This window comes from Panthera uncia (genome assembly GCF_023721935.1).
Source record: "Panthera uncia isolate 11264 chromosome C1 unlocalized genomic scaffold, Puncia_PCG_1.0 HiC_scaffold_4, whole genome shotgun sequence".
Classification (NCBI taxonomy): Eukaryota; Metazoa; Chordata; class Mammalia; order Carnivora; family Felidae; genus Panthera; species Panthera uncia.
This window is the reverse complement of record NW_026057585.1, coordinates 68,807,542-68,829,019: the sequence shown is the minus strand read 5'-3', so window position 1 is coordinate 68,829,019 and position 21,478 is coordinate 68,807,542. Positions and strand designations below refer to the sequence as shown.

Below are 21,478 nucleotides of genomic sequence, written 5' to 3'. Positions count from 1 at the left end.
ACTTACCAAATTTTGGTGTCCAGAGTGTTTATTGGGGTTTCATTATGTAGGTATGATTGATGGACTCATTGAATATGTGATTGAACTCAGTCTCTAGCTCCCCCTGCATTCCTTGGAAGTCAAATTGATAACAAATGGCTTAACCTCTAACCACATGGTTGGTCTTTCTGGTTTGGCCAGCCACCATCCTGAGTCATTTCATTTGCATAAACTATCAGGCCCCACCATGAATAACAAAGACACTCCTCTCACTTGGGAAATTCCAGGGTTTTAAAGGCTCACTCCCAGGAACTGGGGACAAAAGCCACCAAATTCTTTATTACACGATAGCTGGGCATAGAATTCTAGGTCCCTAGGGTTTGTTTTTCCTTCCATGATTCAAAGATATTGCTCCATTGTATTCCTACATTGATTTTAGTAAGAAATATGCTATAATCCTTATCTTTTTTGTTCCTTTCTATATAACAGTCTTTACCACCCACTACCCAACTGTTTTTAAGATTTTCTTTTTATCATGAGTTTTGAGCAATTTGATTATAATGTGCTTTGGTATAGTTTTCTTCCTCTTTCTCATGCTTAGAGTTCTTGGAAATCCTTGGATTTCACATTTGTGTATGTTTGTGCAATTTTTTTGTCATCAAATTTAGGAAAATTTTAGCCATTATTTTTTCAACTGTGTTTTCTGTATCCTTCACTCTCTTCTTTGAGGATTAGTAGGCTGCTTGAAGTTGTCTCATAGCTTAGTCATACTCTGATAATGATGGTGGTTGATGATGAGGATTTGCAGGATTTGTTTTCCTCTTAGTGTTAGTTATTTTTGACATGTGTGTGTGTTTTGAATCCCTAACAATACTGTTAGCACCTGGAAGATTCTTTCTGTCCTGTGTAACCAGCACCACAGGTATTCCTTGGAAGGGCAGTCATTGTTTGTAGGATACCCATATTCAGGAATTTCTTGAGGCTTTAGTTGAGTAGTTTGGGGAACAAAGGGCATCTAGCTTTACATTCAAGGATCAAACTGAACGTGTTAATTTTTGAGATGACACTATTTTAAAAGAACAGAGATTTGTTTTTTTGGTTTTTTGTTTTTTTTTAAAGGCTTCAATAATTCTGAGGAGGCCTGACACTTATTAAGTCCTGGCTAAGGAAGCAACTACTGCAGATCATTTCTCTCACATCCTGGTAGCCCATGGTAGCCAGGAGATAGGAATAGATCATAAGAGATAGTCCTAGACACAGAGCATGGGAATCCCATGAAAATGCCTCTTTCTAATTAGTTTTCCCATAGAGAGTGCCTTTATTTACTTTATAATTGTTTTCTAGATTTATTTTATTTTATTTATTTTTTAATTTACATCCAATTTAGTTAGCATGTAGTGCAACAGTGATTTCAGGGGTAGATTCCTTAATGCCCCTTACCCATTTAGCCCATCCCTCCTCCTACAACCCCTACAGTAACCCTTTGTTCTCCATATTTAAGAGTCTCTTATGTTTTGTCCCCATCCCTGTTTTTATGTTTTTGCTTCCCTTCCCTTGTATTCATCTGTTCTGTGTCTTAAAATCCTCTTATGAGTGAAGTCATATGATTTTTGTCTTTCTCTGACTAATTTCACTTAGCATAATACCCTCCAGTTCCATCCATGTAGTTGCAAATGGCAAGATTTCATTTTTTTTTTGATTGCCAAGTAATACCCCATTGTATATATATATCACATCTTTATCCCTTCATCCACCGATGGACATTTGGGCTTTTAACATACTTTGGCTATTGTTGACAGTGCTGCTATAAACATGGGGGTGCATGTCCCCCTTTGAAACAGCATACCTGTATCCCTTGGATAAATACCTAGTAGTGCAATTGCTGGGTTTGTTATGCCCAGAATTCGTGGTCCCCAAAGACCACTAGGGAGCTGAGTCCGAAGCAAAAGAGCCTTTATTCGAGCTAGCTTGAGCTCAATCCCCTACCTGCACCAACGCAGCGGTGAGATGCTGGGGAGAGAGAGTTTCAAAAGGACAAAGGTTTTATTGGGGCCTAGGGGCAGTTGGCGAGGTAATGGCTGTGGCCTCAGCTGATTGGCTGGGGAAGGGTCCGAGTCCTGTTAGGCGGGAGGGGGGGGGGTTACTCAAGGGGAGGAGGTGTGGTCAAGGTGAAGGACACAGAACAAGATGGAGTCGGCCAGTGTAGGCCCGCCCTTTCAGGTTGTAGGGCAGTTCTATTTTTAATTTTTTGAGGAAACTTCATACTGATTTCCAGAGTGGCTGCACCAATTTGCATTCCCACCAGCAGTGCAAAAGAGATCCTCTCTATCCACATCCTCACCAACATCTGTTGTTGCCTGAGTTGTTAATGTTAGCCATTCTGATAGGTGTGAGGTGGTATCTCATTGTGGTTTTGATTTGTATTTCACTGATGATGAGTGATGTTGAGCATTTTTTCATGTGTCGGTTGGCCATCAAATGTCTTCTTTGGAGAAGTGTCTATTCATGTCTTTTGCCCATTTCTTCACTGGATTATTTGTTTTTGGGTGTTGAGTTTGATAAGTTCTTTATAGATTTTAGATACTAACCCTTTATTTGATATGTTGTTTGCAAATATCTTCTCCCATTCTGTTGGTTGCCTTTTAGTTTTGCTGAGTGTTTCCTTCATTGTGTAGAAGCTTTTTATTTTGAGGAGGTCCCAGTAGTTCATTTTTACTTTTGTTTCCCTTGCCTCCGGAGATGTGTTGAGTAAGAAGTTGCTGCGGCCAAGATCAAAGAGGTTTTTGCCTTTCTTCTTGAGGATTCTGATGGCTTCCTGTCTTAAAATTAGGTCTTTCATCCATTTTGAGTTTATTTTTGTGTATGGTGTAAGAAAGTGGTCCAGATTCATTTTTCTGCATGTTGCTGTCCAGTTTTCCCAGCACCACGTGCTGAAGAGACTGTCTTTATTCCATTGGATATTCTTCACTGCTTTGTCAAAGATTAGTTGGCCATACATTTGTGGGTCCATTTCTGGGTGCTCTATTCTGTTCCATTGATCTGAGTGTCTGTTTTTGTGCCATCTAAATATTTTAAGTAATCTCTACACCCAATGTGGGGCCCAAATCCATAACCCTGAGATCAAGAGTCACATTGCTCCACTAAGCCAGCCAGGTGTCCTGAGAGTGGCTTTACATGATCGTCGCAGAGGTGCTGTGTGGGGAAGTGAGTACAGAAGTGGGAGGCAGACAGAGATTGGCAGAGTAGTCAGCACATAATGGAGTATGGTACTTGGTTTGACATGGCCCTTTGTATAGAGACACATTGACAGCTTCTGCCATCTAGGAGCTTCTGAATACAACCCCCCAGGTGGGAGTTAGACCAGAGAAGTATGGCAGTCTTAGGTCCAAGAACTGTTGTAACTAGTGCAAAGGTAACCATAGTTTTGTTCAAACCTTCTGTCTGTAGGTTAGCAAGTTACAGGGGACATGTGAAAACTAATAAGGGAAAATGGAGTTAATTCCTATACTGTGAGGAAGTTGGGCATGCTTTACAGACTTGGCCCTTGTGTATGGTCTTTTTTAAGGAATGTTGCTATCCTAAGTCCTCACCAAAGAACTTAAGTTTCTCTTAAGCATGCATTTTTCTTGGTTAGCCTTGGATGCAGTGTGTGGAGATATATGTGCAAGAGACTTTTAGACCAGGAGTCCTGTTGCCCTTTGAGAAATGTTTGAGCATTTGGCCATGCCATCTGCACCAAATGAGTTCTTTAAGCCTTTGGAAAGTTGGGGTAACTTGACTAAGCAGATTGGAGCCTGAGGTGTTCCTAGGAGGGCAGGAAATTGACAAGTTGCCGCTGGAACTAGAATGGATGCCTGAGAGACATAGATGGTTACAGGCAACTTGGGAACAAGGAAGAAACCTCTGGACTACCAGACTTTTACAAAGAGAGAATCATTAAACTAATGGTAAGCCTGAAAACACAACTATGTGAGTGCTAATTGCCGATACTAGGGGGAGATTTCTTCTCTAAAGGTTGTCACAGTCCTCAGAAACAGACCTCATATACGCTTTCTTTTCCTTTTCCCACCCACAGGTAACAGTCCTTTGGATAGTCCCCGGAATTTCTCTCCAAATGCACCTGCTCACTTTTCCTTTGTTCCTGCCCGTAGGTAAGTTGATAGAAAACCTCCTCTGTGACAAACATGTGTGGCATTTGGATGAATGTCAGTTAAATGTTGACTTCTTCCTTTGAGGTACTGCCTTTCAAGTGTGTTACCTGGGCAGTCAGCCATCAAAATTGCTTCCCTGCTTTCCTCACCCACGTCATAATCATCTTGTTCACGTTTTGCTTTCTAAAAAGCCCTAGTAGTTGCATTTAGTTTGAATGGACAAGTAGATATAAGAAGTGTGGATTTATTTTTACAAACCTGAACACAAGTCTCTGGTTTGCTGAGGATATGTTCTGAAACATTATACTCTTGACTGAGAGCTATCCTAGTGTGATCAATGAGAAAATGGCCTCTCCTCTCAGAGGGACCCAAGGTTTTACTCTTACTCCTCTTACTCAGCTAATTCTGAGGAGCTGAAAGGATCTTTCCTGGGGGATAAAGAGATTACAGAGTCTTCACTTATCCTCTCATGAATTTAGAAAGATTTGTTGCATTAAAAGGCCATGCTTATATTCCTCCTGGCATTTCACCCTCTGGAAGTGATACAAACTTATTCCTGGAAGTGGTAGCAATCCTGACAGCTCAGCCCATTGTCAGGGCCTCTTGAGAAGTACTGAGCTGATTGAGATGAGTTCATCCAAACTACATACCATGGCTCCATATAAAATGGAAAAAGCCTTACTTTTCAAAATTTTTCTAAAATTCTTTCTTGGCAGAGTTCATGTTCTCTGGTTTTATTTTTTATTTTTAAAAGTATTTTTGGTTAGAATCAGCATTTAGCATTAAGTCCTCCAGAAAAATCATGGCTCCAGATTTGGAACCTTTAGTGGACACAGAATGATATTTGCAGCTTGAGGCCAGAGCAGTTTCTATACTTAGACTCCTTTTTAAAAAGAGATAATAGAAAAAGAGCACATTCTTCCAAACAGCATTAACTCACCATTCAAATGAGGACCCAGAAGAAATCCACCCCTTTCCTCTCCACGATTCTCTATAGCTGAAAAGGACATGGATAGGTTGGGAAAAATTGGATAGCTGACTTGGGTGCTCCTCCTGACCCAGTTGCCTTATTCAAAACAAATATCTAAGTTTGTCCCGTGGACAGATCTCTCCTACCTTGTGTAACTTAAAATTAGTTACCCAGGCATCTATTTAGGAGCATTTCCAGTATAGTAATATGCTCGATTAATGCATTTGTTTTCCTAGTCCAGTTGGAAAGTGTTTCTTCCCCAGACTTCCTATCTTGTGTGTGAACTGTAGCCTCAGATTACATCTGTGCTGAGACAGCAAGATCTGTGACCAATCTCTTTAAGTGGTATTGAGTCATTTCTCATTCATTCAGTAAATATTTACTGAGCATCCAGTATCCCCAGGCACTATGCTGGGTAACTAGTTATGTAGTGGTAACAAAATAACCATAAAAAACAAACAAAAAAACCCACACCATAGTGCCTACTTGCTTGAAACATAGTAGACTTAATAGAGTCTGTGCACCTGTTGTTCCCTTTGCAAGGAATGCTGTTTTCTCAGATCTTCACTTTGTTAACTCTTTCTTGTCTTTCATTTCTCATCTTAAATGTCAATTTATCAAGGAAGCCTTCACTAACCATGCAATATAAAGGAGCCCGCTCATTTTCCATCATATCATCTAGTTTTATTTTCAAACAAGCACTTTTCAATACCTGATATTTTCTTATGTGCTTGTTTTCTATCTCTTCTCAACCAAAATAAAAGTATCTTTAATAGAGATGCCTTAGTATGTTGAAAGCGGTGTCTTCTGGTGTATAATAAGTACTCACTCAGCTCTTATTGTTTGAATGGGTGATGGGGAAGAATAATGAACAAGCAAACATTTATAAACTGTGATAAGCAACATGAGAGGAAAGAACATGATGCTGCATGAAAGCATAGGAAGGGAATGGGGCTAAAGAATATATACGGGGTGGTCATGAAAGGCCTTTCTGAAGGGGTCTGACTTTCAAGGTAAGACCTGAAGGATAAGAAGGAGCCTGCATGTTGAAAGTGAGAATATGCGTGTAGACCATTTTAGGCAGAAGGAATAACATGTTCCATTGGCGCCCTTGACTCTGCTTCATTATCTGGGCTTTAGGAGTAGGATCAGCTAGGGGATTTCTGGGCCTGGTATTACCACTGAGATCCAAATAGTTCTGTGCTGGGTGGCATAAAGTTTGAGTCATGTGCATGGAACATGGAACTCTGGGCTGTCCCCATAATAGGACATAGTAGGAAAAGCAGCTAGGTTTTGGTAGGGGTGGAGAAGGGGACTTCAACCCTACAAACAGGGTACTCAGAAATTGTTTTTGCTAGGTTGCTAAGGTCTGACTTGAGCCTTGTAGGACCACATGGGTTTGCAATATCACACAAAACACAGATTTGATGAAATGCTAAGGATAGGTCTATCAATCCTACAATTTCACTTCAAACTTCCACACATTCCTAAACAAAGTTTGCCCCTGCCAAGCATGACCCAGTGCCAGGGGTCAAACAGATCAATCTCTCTGGTTCCATATGATTCTCATTATAATATATGTCTTTTCACTACAGCCATGGCCACAGAGCAGACAGGTAATAGTGGACTTGATGGGGAGAGGGACTGGGAAACTGCTATGCATGGCCAGACAATATGGTTTTTGATGTTGTGCTTGGTGAGAACTGGTTGTGATGAGTCTTTCTGACTGTGGGTATGAACATTTGGCCTTTCATATCTAGCACAGAGGCCCTAAGGGAACCCCCTGCTGGAACCAAGGCTCAGAGCCCATACACTTAGAGGCAAGAATTGCTGAATAATTCCAAGTTTCTGAGCCTAGGAACAAGTCACCCTCATTCCCACAAATTTCCTCAGTCACCGAATGAGATGACCAGGCAGAGGAGATGGAGGCATCCTGTAGTGGCATTTCTTTCTGACTGTGGTAGCCCTTGCTCTTCAGATTACAGAAAATGGCTGCCCTGCAGTTTGTTTGCATTTCTATCTAAAGAAAGAAAAATGATCTGTGAAAAAGTCTATTTGACAAGGGTTTGGGAAATTCCTCGCTGAATTAGACTAATACTGTCTTTGGTGAGCTCTGTTTTCCTAGAACTGACTTGCTTTCTTGTGTAGAGCTCTTGGGACCCAACAAAGAGGTCAGAGAGAACATCATGTTAGGCAGCCTCCTGGACATTTCTTTGCCTCAGAGACTAGGTTCCAGCAGAACTAGCTGCCTGGGTGGCATGAAGTTTGAATCAGGTGCATGTGGCATGGAACCCTGGACTGTCCCCTTGCAGAATATAGTAGGAAAAGCTGCTGAGTATTGGTGGGGGTGGAGAGGAATGCTTCAAAAGGGAAAGACCTGGCAAGATTGAGTCCTCTTTTTTCTCCTTTCTCTCCCTGCTTCTCCCCACTCCCCTTAACTGTGAAGTCTGGACTAAATCACCCAAATTCCTGGACCTTAGTGTTTTCTCAAAGATTGAGGGTATTTAACTTCTAAACGTCTTCCATTGCTAATGTTCTAAGGTTCTGTGGGAGCAGCAAAGAAATTTTCTCCATCTTCAGCCAGACCAGGCTATCCCCCCAGGCTTCATAAGAAAAAACACTTGTCGAACAGCACATCCCATAGTCCAGGAAAGAATCACTTGTCCATGTAATAAAAGCTTCAAACCAGATACCTGCTTGCTCTTTCTCCTCCACAGCAAAGCAGATAAGTGGTTCTCTGTGATGAGAGCTTTGAGGTGCATCCTCTCAAGAGCAGCAGGAAGCCCACTCCAAAATCTTATACACAGCCAAGGTTGTGCCACCTCACTCTTCTTTCATGAGGTTACTGTCACTCTTTACAAACATTCTCAAAGACTGGTTTTATAGGCCTTAATGGATCTTAAGTAACCTTGGACTGTTTGCCAATGATTAATTCATACTCAGACACAGATGGTGATCCACTTCTTCCTTATCAACCCAGTGGCCTGGGAAGATCAAAGAGCCTTTCACATGGAGTCCTCGGAAAAAGGAATAGCTGCATTTCAGTGGCAGTTCTCTCCTTGTGGTGATGCCTTTAGCTGGAGCCCTCTGTCATTGCTTCTCTAAAAGTAAATAGGTTGAGAGTATAAAGATTTTTATTTCAGAACCGCAGTATTATATACCAGATGTTCTTATTCAAAGTCACAGACTTCTTTTTAGTCAGAGATGTTTGTCTTTGCAGTGGAAAACACACAACCATAGGCCCCATGTGGGAGAGAAACATGAAAGCATGTACTAGACCGAACAGTACTGTGTAGAGACCAAGAAGAGCCTACCAGTGAACCAGCTGCCCAAAAAATGCTAATGGAAAGACAGGCAGGTCCAGGGCTCAGGGTGGGGTCCTGTGGAAACTGCCTAATATTCTTAATCTTACATAGGACTGATGGACGGCGCTGGTCTTTGGCCTCTTTGCCCTCTTCAGGCTATGGAACCAACACTCCTAGCTCTACTGTCTCAGTAAGTAGCCAAATCTGTGCCTCTACCTCCGTCACCCCAAGGAAATACTTCCCTACAGATTATTGCTGCCTGTCCTTAAAGTGTGCTGCAAAGTGATTCTCAGTTTTCCCGCCAAAGCCAAACTCAGGTTGTTCGGGATGAGGCTCAGTGGGGCAGTGGTGGCCCTTAACAGCTATAGCCAAATACATTAAACACCTTTGGAAAGAACTAACCAGCATGCTCTCTGGGCATCAATTTTTCCTAGTTGAGTTAGAGGAGGGCTTGAGGATGGACTTTTGCTTTGCCAGACATGGGGGATCCTAAGCAAGAATCTTCCCCCAACTTATTTCTAGACCTGCAACCAAGAGCAGATAGACCCTCCCATGTCCCAAAGGCCTGGTGGACCATCCTTCTCCTCTTTCACCTTTTCCTTTCAAAAAGAAGGGAAGGATGATATTTTATATTGAAGTTTGATATATATCAGCAAAAAAAGCTAAGCCTGTCTCTAAAACTTCTAGTTATATTTCTTTTAGAGAAGGTTTAGCCTAAAACACAACAGATGTCATAATTGCTGCTGTGCACAATTGACGGTAAAATGAGTCTTCCTCATTGAGCAAGTTTTAATTGAAGCCAGGATGACAAGGTTGGCAAACTTTTTCTGTAAAGAGCCAAATAGTAAGTATTATAGGCTTTGCAGGCTGGATTGGGCAGCAGGCTGGATGACCCATTCCCCATGTCTTCTGCCATTCTTCAGGTCTTCCTAGGCAGTTTTGATATTCATGAATACCAAGCAGGTAAAAGGAGTATCATTTCCTCCCTTGACCTAGATATTTCTCATAAATTAATCCAAAGATCTCACTGGTCTTTTAGCAGCAGTTAAGCTTTAGATCTCTGCCTGGTAAATATCCCTTTCCCTATAACCCTTTACTCAGATGATGATTTTTTAACCTAAGGCAAGATAAAGATATATATGACATATACCTGTTCAATAAATTTTAATAGACTCAACCCATGGCTGCAGCTTATTTTATTGGGGTACTTTAAAAAACCAATTTTATGTCATCTTAGTGGCAGTTGGGTGAAGATACTTTTTGCAATTTCTATACAAACTATTTCCAAAAATGTGGCCAAGACAGAGCCCTGTGGAGACCTCCCACTAGCTATTTACAGCTTCATGTGATAGCATTCCATGACAGAAGCCTATGCTGGTAGCTCAAAAAAATTTCTGATTTTTCACTTGGTGTTGAGGCTTACTTGTGGCAACAGTTTCCTCAGTGTGGTGCTGCAGCTTTGACTCTAAATGGATTTAGATATTTGAACCCCAGATTCTTCATCAGTTGGTGAACGGAAACTGAGCCAATGGTGTTAGATCTGCCTGCTCTCTTGTCAGGAAAGGGGGACTTCACCGATTCTGGTGCTGCATAGGGCTGTCACAGCAGTTGCTGCATCTGGTGGGATTCCTGTCGTAGCACGGCTCGCTCCCTCAAAGGTCTGTTATGGTTGGCAGTGGGCCCTTGTCTGGAATCTCAGTCATTGGGCCATGTTTGGAATTCTTAATTGTTTTCAAGTCAGCTCCTAGTATCTTGGCTTCCTCAGGACTAAAGGCTCTGAAGGAGTAGAGAGGGGAATCCTACACAGTGGAGACTAAAAGGAACAAAGCAAAGAAGGCCTGATTTTGGTTACCTTTGGGTTCACATTGACTGGGAAGTCCTCTCTGTTCCTGGACTGCACTTAGACATGCCTATAATGCTGTTTTTTAATGTTTTTCCCTTTAGTCATCATGTTCCTCACAGGAAAAGCTTCACCAGTTGCCCTTCCAGCCTACAGCTGATGAGCTGCACTTTTTGACGAAACATTTCAGCACAGAGAGTGTACCAGATGAGGAGGGACGGCAGTCCCCAGCCATGCGGCCCCGTTCTCGCAGCCTCAGGTAAGGAGTCCTCTCTGCCTGCTACCCCAGGACCAATGGAACTCAGCCTGTTTCCACAGCATAGGAATTGGCAGATGTTCTATAAAGGGCAAGATAGTAAATAATTTAGGCTTTGTAGGCCATACAGTCCCTGTGGCAACTAGTTAACTCTACTGTTGTAGTGCAAAAGCACCCACAGACATTCTGTAAACTTTATTTACAAAAACAGGCAGTGGGCCAGATTTGGTCTGTGGGCCATAGTTTGCCAACCCCTGGCACAGCACCTTGGCACAGCTCAAATGAGTTAAGTCCAGTGACGCTCAAGCATATCTGATGATGCTGTCAAGTGGTCCCTCTCTTTTTCCCTTTGAAAGTAGTTAGCAATAGAGGGCTGCCTGGGTGACTCAGTCAGTTAAGCATCCAACTTCAGCTCAGGTCATGATCTCGTGGTTCATGAATTTGAGCCCCGTGTCAGCCTCTGTGCTGACAGCTCAGAGCCTGGAGCCTGCTTCAGATTCTGTGTCTCCTCATTCTCTGCCCCTCCCCCGTTCGTGCTCTGTCTCTCCCTTTCTCAAAAATAGTAAACATTAAAAAAAGTAGTTAGCAGTAGAAATATACTTTAAGCTCCATTCAGTAAGAGGAGAGTAATAGTATGATCTGTTCTGACATTTACCTGGCTGCAGAACCCACCGTCCCAGGGTATATAAACTAGGCCAGCTACAAAAGTTGCTGTTGAAGACACTTGTGGCTGACTTAGGGAAGAAGCCAATTTCAGAAGCAGAATTAAATGCCCATCTGAATCTAACTCATTTCCCTGATTCAGCTGGGCTTATCAAACCAAACAAACCGTAGCAGCTGATTTGTCTGTGAATCCTTAGACTAATTCACTCTTTTCTTTGGCATTAGCTGATAAAATTGCACCATAATTCCAGATTAAGGAAGAGGGTGGAAATTAAAATGGGCATGACTTTAATGACTGAGTTCAGCTTTCCAGAGCCCCTGGGAAATAATAAATTGGTTAATATGTTCGGGGTGGGGACCCAGAGGAGCATGGCCTCCCAGGAAGAATCGCCTCAGGTAATGTTGCTGCTATGAGTATTGGGGAATGGGCCGAACAATACCATAAAGACTGGTTTGAATTCATAGACTGATGAAGATGATCACTGGACTGTAGTGTAGAGGATGAGAAACACAAATGAGTGGTTGTGGAGTGTGGATCCCAGTGCCTTTCTTTGTCTCACTCAGAGGAACACCCAAATCTTGGTGTTCTCCGTAATCCACAGGGTAAAGGGTACATTTTAGGCCATTTGAGATTGAGGGGACCACAGTATCTCAGGGAAATCCCTGCTATATTACTCTTTAAAAAAAAATTTTTTTAACGTTTATTTATTTTTGAGAGACAGAGTGTGAGCAGGGGAGGGGCAGAGAGAGAGGGAGACACAGAGTCTGAAGCAGGCTCCAGGCTCTGAGCTATCCGCACAGAGCCCATTGCAGTTCTCGAACTCACAAACCCTGAGATCATGACCTGAGTCGAAGTCGGACGCTTAACCAGCTGAGCCACCCAAGTGCCCCATTGCTGTATTACTCTTAAAATACTTGGTAATGTATAATGATACAGCAGGCAGACCATGGCCCCACACCAGGGAGGAAAGGCAAAGAGGAACAGTTCTGAACCTAGCTCAGTTGGGGTCACATGTCAGGGGCACCAAAATGGGCAGGACCCAAATATCGATTTGTGTGGCTCAAACTTTGAAATCCTTTAAGAAGATGTAACCCCACGTGGGTCAAAGGAGAACGTATAGAGGACTCAGGCTTATAGCACACTATAAGCTGGATTGGCCTCATTTATCCCCCAGGTCAGAGCCCAAGTTAGCCTTATTGGCTCCAGCATGTTTGGAAAAAGATACAGGTATACACTGTCTGCCTTTGGCTGTTTTGGTGGTGGTTTGATTTGATTTGATTCCTAGAACATGCTGGGGTATACTCAATCTACTGGCCAAGGCAAAGAAGACCCAGAGAGTCCTGTTCTGGGGGAGGTCATCCTAGGAAGACCACAGATAGTCTCAGGAGTAGTCTCCTCCTTTCTAGGCCTTTTCAGGCACTGGCAAAGGTCTTTGTGAAAGCTAGGCTTCTTGTAGGAAGGTAGCCTAGTTCCAGATGGCAGCATTTTGAGCTAAACAAGGTATGCTGGGAGCTTCAGGAAAAAGGAAGACTCTAGAAGTCAGTAGTCATTAAGGTGGGAGTGTGTGGGTGCTGCAGACAGTGGGAGGGAACTCTGCAGACATTGTGGGAGTGGGACTCTGGGAATGGTCATCTTTCTTCTTGATAGTTCCATGGCACTGAAGTAACACAGTTGTTTCTTTCTTATTTAGTCCTGGACGGTCCCCAGTTTCCTTTGACAGTGAAATAATAATGATGAATCATGTGTACAAAGAAAGATTTCCCAAGGTAAGGATTCTGAGGAGGGCTGCCCCTGTGGGAAGACTGAGGGTGAGGGGATGGAATGCTCTCTCCATAGGTAATCAAGAAGAGCAGAAAGGTCCCCGGCAGGAGGAGGATACAAACACAAGGCTTCCAGACTGCTGGAGAAGAGGCAGGCAGCAGAGGACTATGAGTCTGGGGCTCATGCTTGCAGGGCCTATATTTCTTCACTCCCTGGAGAGGTATCTAGAGAGAAATGTTAGAAAGATGTTCTGCTATATGTTAGTGAGGAAGGGAAGAACTGGGGACCCTGTTTCTAACCATGCACATCAGGTCTGTAAGTCAGGGTCCCCATTCAATGGAATTAGCTATCAGAGAGCACGTTCCTTTGATGCAGATTTCTTAAGCAGAGCCTCATTACCAGGCCCATAGCGTGCACAGCAGACAGGTGTGCTGGGCTGGCAGGAGGTTGGCCAGAGGGAGCAGGAAAGTGGGAGACAGAGTGTTCAAGCAGGAAAATGCTGAAGGAGGAAGGCAGATTACTCTCCTGGGATAGTGGAGAAGTAGGTTTCACAGCTCTATGGTTTGGCTGGAAACCACCAAGTGTATGGAACGAAGGCCCTTGTTTCCCTTTTTGCACACAGCACGCCTGTACATTCTGACCTGGTCTTCTCGTGCCAGGCCCTATTCCTGCAGAACACAGCCAGCTCTGTCTGAACCAGGGACTGACTCAGCCTTCCTGTCCATGACAGCAAGGAGCATGGAGTCCTCAAGCCTCTATCTTCATCCTCTGTCCAGACTTCCCTGGGTCTGTTCATCTGTGTCTAGGGTCTGGAGTGCACAGTTGGTTTCCTACTCTTTTGAGAGTGTCCTTTTTCTAGACTCCAGTATAGTCTTCTGGACACACATGGGTGGCCTAGGGAAATGATATGAAACCCTGTACTTTCCCTCTTGACATACACAGTGAAGCATAGCAGTTAGGAAGGACACACTTTCTGGAACCAGACTGAATGGGTTCAAATCTGCTTCTACCATTTACTAGCTATATGACCCCGGACAGATTATTTAACTTCTCTGAGCTTGATTTGCCTCATCTGTAATTTGGGATAATAAGAGTATTGATCTCATAGAGAGTTTATGAAAGTTAATGGACATTAAGATTTTCTAACTGTGCCCAGGACATAATAAGCACTCAGTGTGAGCTATTGTTTCTTTGTTGCCCAGTGCCCTGTGGTCTGTGCTTTCTATGCCTTGGAGCAGGCATTAGAGAGTAAGAGTGAGGAAGATAGGCAGAATGAACAGCTAGGAAATCTTTTTTTTTTTTTTTTTTTTTTTATGTTTATTTATTTTTGAGACAGAGAGAGACAGAGTGCAAGTGGGGGAGGGGCAGAGAGAGAGGGAGACACAGAATCTGAAACACGCTCCAGGCTCTGAGCTGTCAGCACAGAGCCTGATGCGGGGCTCAAACCCACGAACCATTAGATCATGACCTGAGCTGAAGTCAGACGCTTAACCGACTGAGCCACCCAGGAGCCCCTAGGAAATCATTTTTTTATGCTTGATCCTTACAAAGAAATTTGGGAGTGTGTAGTGTTTAAAATGCATCTCCTCCTGCTTAAATGTTAGGTGTTATATTATCATTTTAACATTGCATATTTGTTTCGTATGGATGTCTCCAAGTCATTCATGTAAAGACGAACTGTTAGAAAAAATATGTTAAGATTCCTTTCCTTCTGTTTCCTCTCTCTCTCCACATACTGTGTGTGTGTGTGTGTGTGTGTGTGTGTGTGTGTGTGTGTGTGTGTTTGTACTTAGATGTGTGTTTATATACATAGTTCTGGGTAGTTTTTCCATAAGCACTTTTACTACATAACTAATTGGCCATTGGGCAATTTTGTTGTAAAGGATAAGGTCGCAAAAAATAAATGAGGGACATTCATTGAAAAGAACATAATGAAACACAAAAAACAAATCACAAAATTAAAAGGCTATTTGCAAACAAAATACACAAAATATTTGTATACATTCAAAATGTATAGTGTAGATTAATTGCAATACAGCACAAATAACTGATTTTATTTTGTTGATTGTATGTAAGCATTTGTCTTCAAAGTCTTTTGGTCATAGTATTATACATTTTGTTTTTGCTTGTTGATTCATCTCCTTGTTTGGCATCACACTTTTTCTTTTTTGACCAAAATTTCATCCTTCATTAAGAGAAGTATCAGTTTCTCTAAATACTTGGGTACATATTTATAACTGAGTTCTGTATTGTTGTGAAAGCCTTCCACACTGTTTGTTCTTAGCATGTTGTCACATGTCGGTTTATAGATGTTCCAAAGTTCTATGGGAAATGTGGGTTCAAAACTCGGTGCCACTGTATAGACCATTATGAAGGCTAAGGTTTATATGATACAAAATGGGAATACTGCATTTTTGGAGAAATGAAACCAGACTGTCAACCAGTTATCTTTTTCAGTTATTTTTTTCATACAGCAAAATTGCCTTATGGCCAATTAATTATACAGTAAAAATGTGGCAAAAATGCTTATGATGAAAATACCAGACACACATATATCCACCTAAACACACACTGGAAATCAGAAATTGCCATCTGGTGGCAAAGGAAAGATTAGGCCACGTCCTAGATTGGCAGCTATGAACTTGTTAACTGGTGTGTATTTATCGTTTGACGTGACTGTGCAGTTAGGTCCCCCAGAGGCTTCTGAGCTAAACTTTTGTTCTGCTCTGTTGAAGGTCTGGGTCCGTGAGGAGTCAGGTTCACACCTTCAGTAAACACTCTCCGAGCATCTGCTTAGTTGAGTTGAGTCCTAAGATCAAGTAAGAGGATCCTGAAATAAATCAAATTCTCTCTGACTTATAATTCCCAGTCTAGAGAAATGTTTAGAAACTAGCAGTGCCTATACACAAGGAGGTCCAGTGGCAGCATGGAGGAAAGGAAACCCTATTTGCCTGGAGGAATCAAAGACTTCCCAGAGGAGAGACAGGTGATGTGTGAACTGAGATTAGAGGAGTGATAGGAGTTTGCCAGTCAGGCTTGGCAGGTGAAAAAGCTACATACAGGGAACAGCATGAACAGGCATGAAGCAGCATGCTAAAGGGGGAGAGCAGCAAACACTTCCAGGTCCTCAGAGCAAAAGAGCACATCTTCCAAGAAGTGGGGGGAGATAGGCAAGGTCACGTGAGAGAGGGCCTTGACTGTAATGTTTTGACTTGACCTGACGGTGATCTTTTCATATGTCCAGTTGTCCGGTTCCCCAAATGCAACATCAGGAAACCAGGATCACAGAGCTTGTCCTCAGGTTATTACCAGGTCCTTCAGGCTGAGCTCCCAAGTGAGCTGGAACTAGAAGCGAAATGTCACTTTTCTTGCTTTTATTTGCAGGCCACCGCACAAATGGAAGAGCGTCTTGCAGAATTCATTTCCTCCAACACTCCAGACAGTGTGTTGCCCTTGGCAGATGGAACCTTGAGCTTTATTCATCATCAGGTGATTGAGATGGCCCGAGACTGCCTGGATAAATCTCGGAGTCGTCTCATTACATCACACTACTTCTATGAGCTTCAAGAGAATTTAGAGAAACTTCTGCAAGATGTGAGTGTCCTTGTGCTGGAATTCTGGTAAATTCTCTGTGAGGTAGTGGATTATTAATTCCAAGCTAAGATTAAGGCTAAGATTTTGTTTCCAGTCTTCTCAGCCAGCTTGCCCCCACCTCCTTACTCATGTGCAGAGTCCACCCCCGAGTGTGGTTGCTGATGGACTTTGGTTCCTACTCAGTCCCCTGCATTGCTAAGAGAAGCCTGTGTGGTGTGAGGAGAACTCGGTTCTGTGGGGTTTTTCTTTTTCTGATTCTGATTACTCTGCCTGAGGCTCCAACATTGGTAGTGTTTATAAATACCCAAAACAGATGAACATAAGGGAAACAAAAATAATATAAAAACAGGGAGGGGGACAAAACATAAGAGACTCTTAAATATGGAGAAAAAACAGAGGGTTGCTGGAGGGGTTGTGGGAGGGGGGATGGGCTAAATTGGTAAGGGGCATTAAGGAATCTACTCCTGAAATCATTGTTGCACTATATGCTAACCAATTTGGATGTAAATTAAAAAAAAAAAAAAAAATACTGAAATCCTAAAAGTGGCCCCAGCGGCTGTGGTGGGTTTTGTCTAGTAGAAATACTGGTATAAGCAGAGCCTTCAGACTGGTTCTGCTCAGCCAAGGGGAAACAGGCTGGGGCTTGTACTATGGGTTTATCTATTCGCTGACATTCTGTTTACATGGTGAGAACTTTGTTAGTAGGGATTTAGGTATTTAGAGACCCGATCCTCCCCAGTGTGAAAAGTCTTCTCTAGGAGGCTAGAGATAAAATAACCCAGAGATGGTCAAGACCAGAGTGTCCAGTGAGTTCTTAACTACTGCTTCATGCTCCAGAGTTTGCTTTCCTGTTGGCCTCTACAAATAGGTGGTCGGATGCCTACCCACTCAAATGACAGTTGCCCTATACTACACCATTAGTACAGTTTAACGGGAAGGACATGTACCTCTTCATGTACTAGAGTATTTCCTAGTCCAGGCCCCTATTACTTCTAGGCCTATGACCTTGCTCTGGGGTAGTACCAACTGAGCTGAGAACCCAGGGCTAATGATCAAACAGGACTTAAGTGTGTTGGTCTAGAAATTAGGAACAGGGAGTTTATTTTTTTTAATTAGGAAACACTTGAATCTAGAGACAGATGATTAAAAATGACCATGATTATTACTGTCAAATATTGGAAGATTTCTCATATATAATAGGTAGCAGATTGTTTTCCATTCTCTAAAAGGCCTGTTAACCCAGTGGGCAAGTGTTACAGTGAGAAAAGTTTTGATTTAATAGATGAAAAATTACTTCCTTCTACAAAAAATTTTTTTTCTTATTTCAAGAATAATACTTAAATTCAGACATTGTAGAAATTTGATTTTAGGCAACTAAATTCTCATGCATATCCCTGGCAGCTCTTTGTTCTGTTCAAGAATAACTTTCCAACAGTGGATAGGAATCTGGGATTGTGGCATCAGGCAAAGGATCAAGGTAGAGTGACTTCCCAGGTTGTTTGTATATCTACGATTGATCTCCAAAAATGCTAAAGTCAGAGCCTTGCCCAAAACCTTCAGGCATTTTCCCAAACTCCTGTCCCCCTGGGAGTAGGTTGTTTGGTGCAGCAAGAACACTGAATATGGAGTCAGTGCGTTCATCTGCTCCCTAATTTGCTAGGCCCTGGGAATTCAGGAAAAAGTTTGTTGCAGGTTCCAGCTCAAGGAATTTGCTGTTAAGTGGGATTACAGACCCATCAACAAGTAAAAAGAACAGCTGTCATTTATTGAAGTGTACTGTGTGCCAGACACTACACTGAGTACTCTACGTGAATTATCTCACTTTTGTGTGTTATAGTAATTGTAAATTGGTGAGCACTAAATATTAGAGGTCAGTTCTGAGCACGGAGGAAGATATGCTGACTCTGCATGGAGAGTTCGGGAAAAGTTGAGTCTTGACAAGTAGGTAGGAGTTCACTAGGGAAAAATTTTTTGTTATTTTTTTCCTTTTTTTTTTTTTCTCCTGTGAAAGTTATTGTTTCCACATTAAAAAAATTTTTGAGGGGAACTATTTTCTTTTTTAACCACGTAATGATGGGAGTAGGACACCATCATAAGTCATTAACATGTGAATTTTGAATAAATAAAAGCTACAAGTTATATACAAACATCTTAGGCAATAATATTTACAAACCTGTGTAAACAAAACAGATGTAAACAGTAAATGCATCATGAGAGTCATCAAAAGATACACAGGAACAACCACTTAGGGTCAGTCTGCCCACCAGCAGCTGGCACCAGCCAGCCCCAGGAATCAGGCCACTCTGAGAGGTGAAAAGGAACTTGGGACATTCCAGGAATTGCAGATAAAGTAGTTTGGCATGACTAGGTGAAGGATGCCTGCAGGGAAAATTAGGAAGGGATGGGCAAAGGCTGAAGTGTCTGTGAGGAGCTTAGGTTTTATCATAAAGGCAGTGGGAAAATTATTAATGGTTGTAATTTGGAAAATGGCATGGTAAAATTTATATTTAAAATAATAAACATAACTGTTATTGTAGAGCACTTAATGCATACTAGATACTGCATTATCTCATTTAATTTATCTAATTTAATCTTCATAGCAACACTGTAGGTAAGGTACTACTATTCTGTAAGTCTACAGGTGAGGAAACCAAAGCTTTAAAGAAGCTAGGTTAGCCCAAGGTAACTCATTTCTTAAAAAAAAAAAAAAAATTTTTTTTAAGTTTATTTATTTTTGACAGAGAGAGGGAGCGTGAGCTAGGGAGGTGCAGAGAGAGAGGGAGACACAGAATCCGAAGCAGGCTGCAGTCTCCCAAGCTGTCAGCACAGAGCCTGACGTGGGGCTTGAACTTATGAACCGTGAGATCATGACCTGGGCCAGTCGGACACTTAACTGACTGAGCCACCCAGGCGCCCCAAAGGTAACTCATTTCTTAAGTAACAGAGCTAGAACCCAAACCCAGGTTTGTCTTATTCCAGAGCCTAAGATCATATTTTCAAACATTTAATCAACAAACATTGGCATCTGCTCTGTAAGAGGCACTATGCTAGTCTTAGCATGTAAAGGAAGAACAAAAGACATAGTGTCTCTGTTCATAAGGCTCTACAGTGTAGCCGTAGAAACAGACAACTAATTGTAAAACAACATGTGGGGGGCACCTGGGTAGCTCAGTCAGTTGAATGTCTGACACTCAGGACATGATCCCCAGGATCATGGGATTGAACCCCAAGTCAGGCTCCATGCATGGATTTAAAATTCTCTCTCTCTCTCCCTCTCTCCTTCCCTCTTTCCCTCTCTCTGTGCCCATCTCCCTCTCTCTCCTGCTCTCTCTCTAAAATAAAAAACAAAAAACAAAAAACATGTGGTACCATGGCATGTATGCAAACAAAACATAGAAGAGGGAGCAGTTAGTTCCTGTTCTTATGTGTTTGGGTGGGGTGGGAGGTACAGGCAGAGGATCTCAGCGAGGGTTCACAAAGTGGCTATTTGGGTTAAGTCTTAAAAGAATAAACAAGATTTCACGTAGTGCCCAGCCTCCCTCTTCATTTCATAACCAGTTTTTTTTGTAATGGTCTTTATTTGCTAGTTTTCTTTACTAACAACCCATTCAGTCTAACAACCTGCTCAGTCATCTGCCTTCTACTTTCCCTTCCCACCATCCCACAACACTGTTTCAGGCTAAAGTCAACAAGCAACCAGCTTGCCACCAAGCAACCAGTTGCCGAAGAGATCCTATGGCCTCTTTCCGTCCTCATCCTTCTTCACAACTCTGCAGAGCTCTACAGTGTGAATCTGTCTCCTGGACTTTTCCCCCACTTGGGGTCATGGCACTGTTCTCTCCAGTCTTGCAGTCTTGCTGCCCTTTCACAAATTCCTTTTTTGCCCATCTCTTAAATGCTTTTCATTTGGCTTTGGGGGCGCCTGACTGGCTCAGTCGAAAGAGCATGTAACTCTTGATCTTGGGGTCATGAGTTCAAGCCCCATGTTGGGTGTAGAGATTATTGGGGGGGAAAAAAAACTTAAAAAATACATAAAATAAAAGTATTAAATGTTGATGTTCCACAGGGTACGGCCCTGAGTGTTGGTCTCCTCTTCCTCCTTTCTTCACACGCTCTCTGACAGCCTCATCTTCCGTGCCTTCTATTGTCGCCCATGTGTTGAGGACAGCCACCTGGCTGCTTCTCTCCCTGTTCTCTTTAGCCCCTGGTCAGTATTGGAGCTCCAGTCCACTGTTTATTGGTTCCACTCCTCCACTTCGACTTCCAGATTGGTTAGTATTTTTTGGTTGTAAGTAATAGAAAGCTAACTCAAAGTAGTTTAAGCAGGAAGGAGAAACTAATTATAAAGATGAAAAGGGTGGGTTTTAGAGAATTAAAGACAGGAATGCAACCTGGTCTTAAGGGACCAAAACTAGAAACCAGAAACTGTGGGAAGCTCAGGAAGTGGTGATTCCCCTTCCTGCCATTTTTCTCTGTGCTGCTTTTCCTAGGTCTCTTTGGTAGATGTGGCTATCCCTTTTCATCCAACAGTAGATTATACTCTTCTAGCACACTGATCAATAACAGTTGTCTTTCCATCCATTTTTAAATTCCTAGGAGAGTAATCCACACTTGTCAGCTGTTGGAGGTGGGATGGAAGGTTCAGCCACACGATACAATTGTAGCTACTAGAAGTCAGAGCAGTTTCCATAAAAAAGATAAAGGCTCCTGGGCTGAGTAAATACCCAATAGAGTATCTAATCTAGGTATCTCAAACTCTGCAAATCCAAAATGGAGCTTCTCCACCTTCCCTTACTTGAACTACTTGTTATATTTCCTATTTTATTTATGGATTCACTGAACTTTCCCTAAAACTGTAGTTGCAGTTCCCTTCTCTTCTTGCTTCGTCCAACCCTCCGCTGTACTCAGTCATCTACCTCTGAAATGGCCCCAGACTGTGTTTCCTTGGTTTATGCCTT

At 42.4% G+C, this 21,478-nt stretch overlaps 1 protein-coding gene across 4 annotated transcripts in view; it reads left to right on the top strand.

Moving 5' to 3' along the window:
* Positions 1-21,478, top strand: part of MAST2 (microtubule associated serine/threonine kinase 2) — a 219,378-nt gene that overhangs the window by 181,857 nt on the left and 16,043 nt on the right. For all 4 annotated transcript variants that reach the window (XM_049618614.1, XM_049618612.1, XM_049618611.1 and 1 more), the window contains 5 exons: positions 4,055-4,130; positions 8,517-8,595; positions 10,350-10,504; positions 12,856-12,931; positions 16,311-16,520. In XM_049618614.1, the coding sequence (XP_049474571.1) occupies positions 4,055-4,130; positions 8,517-8,595; positions 10,350-10,504; positions 12,856-12,931; positions 16,311-16,520 (596 nt within the window). The remainder of the gene's footprint in view (positions 1-4,054; positions 4,131-8,516; positions 8,596-10,349; positions 10,505-12,855; positions 12,932-16,310; positions 16,521-21,478) is intronic.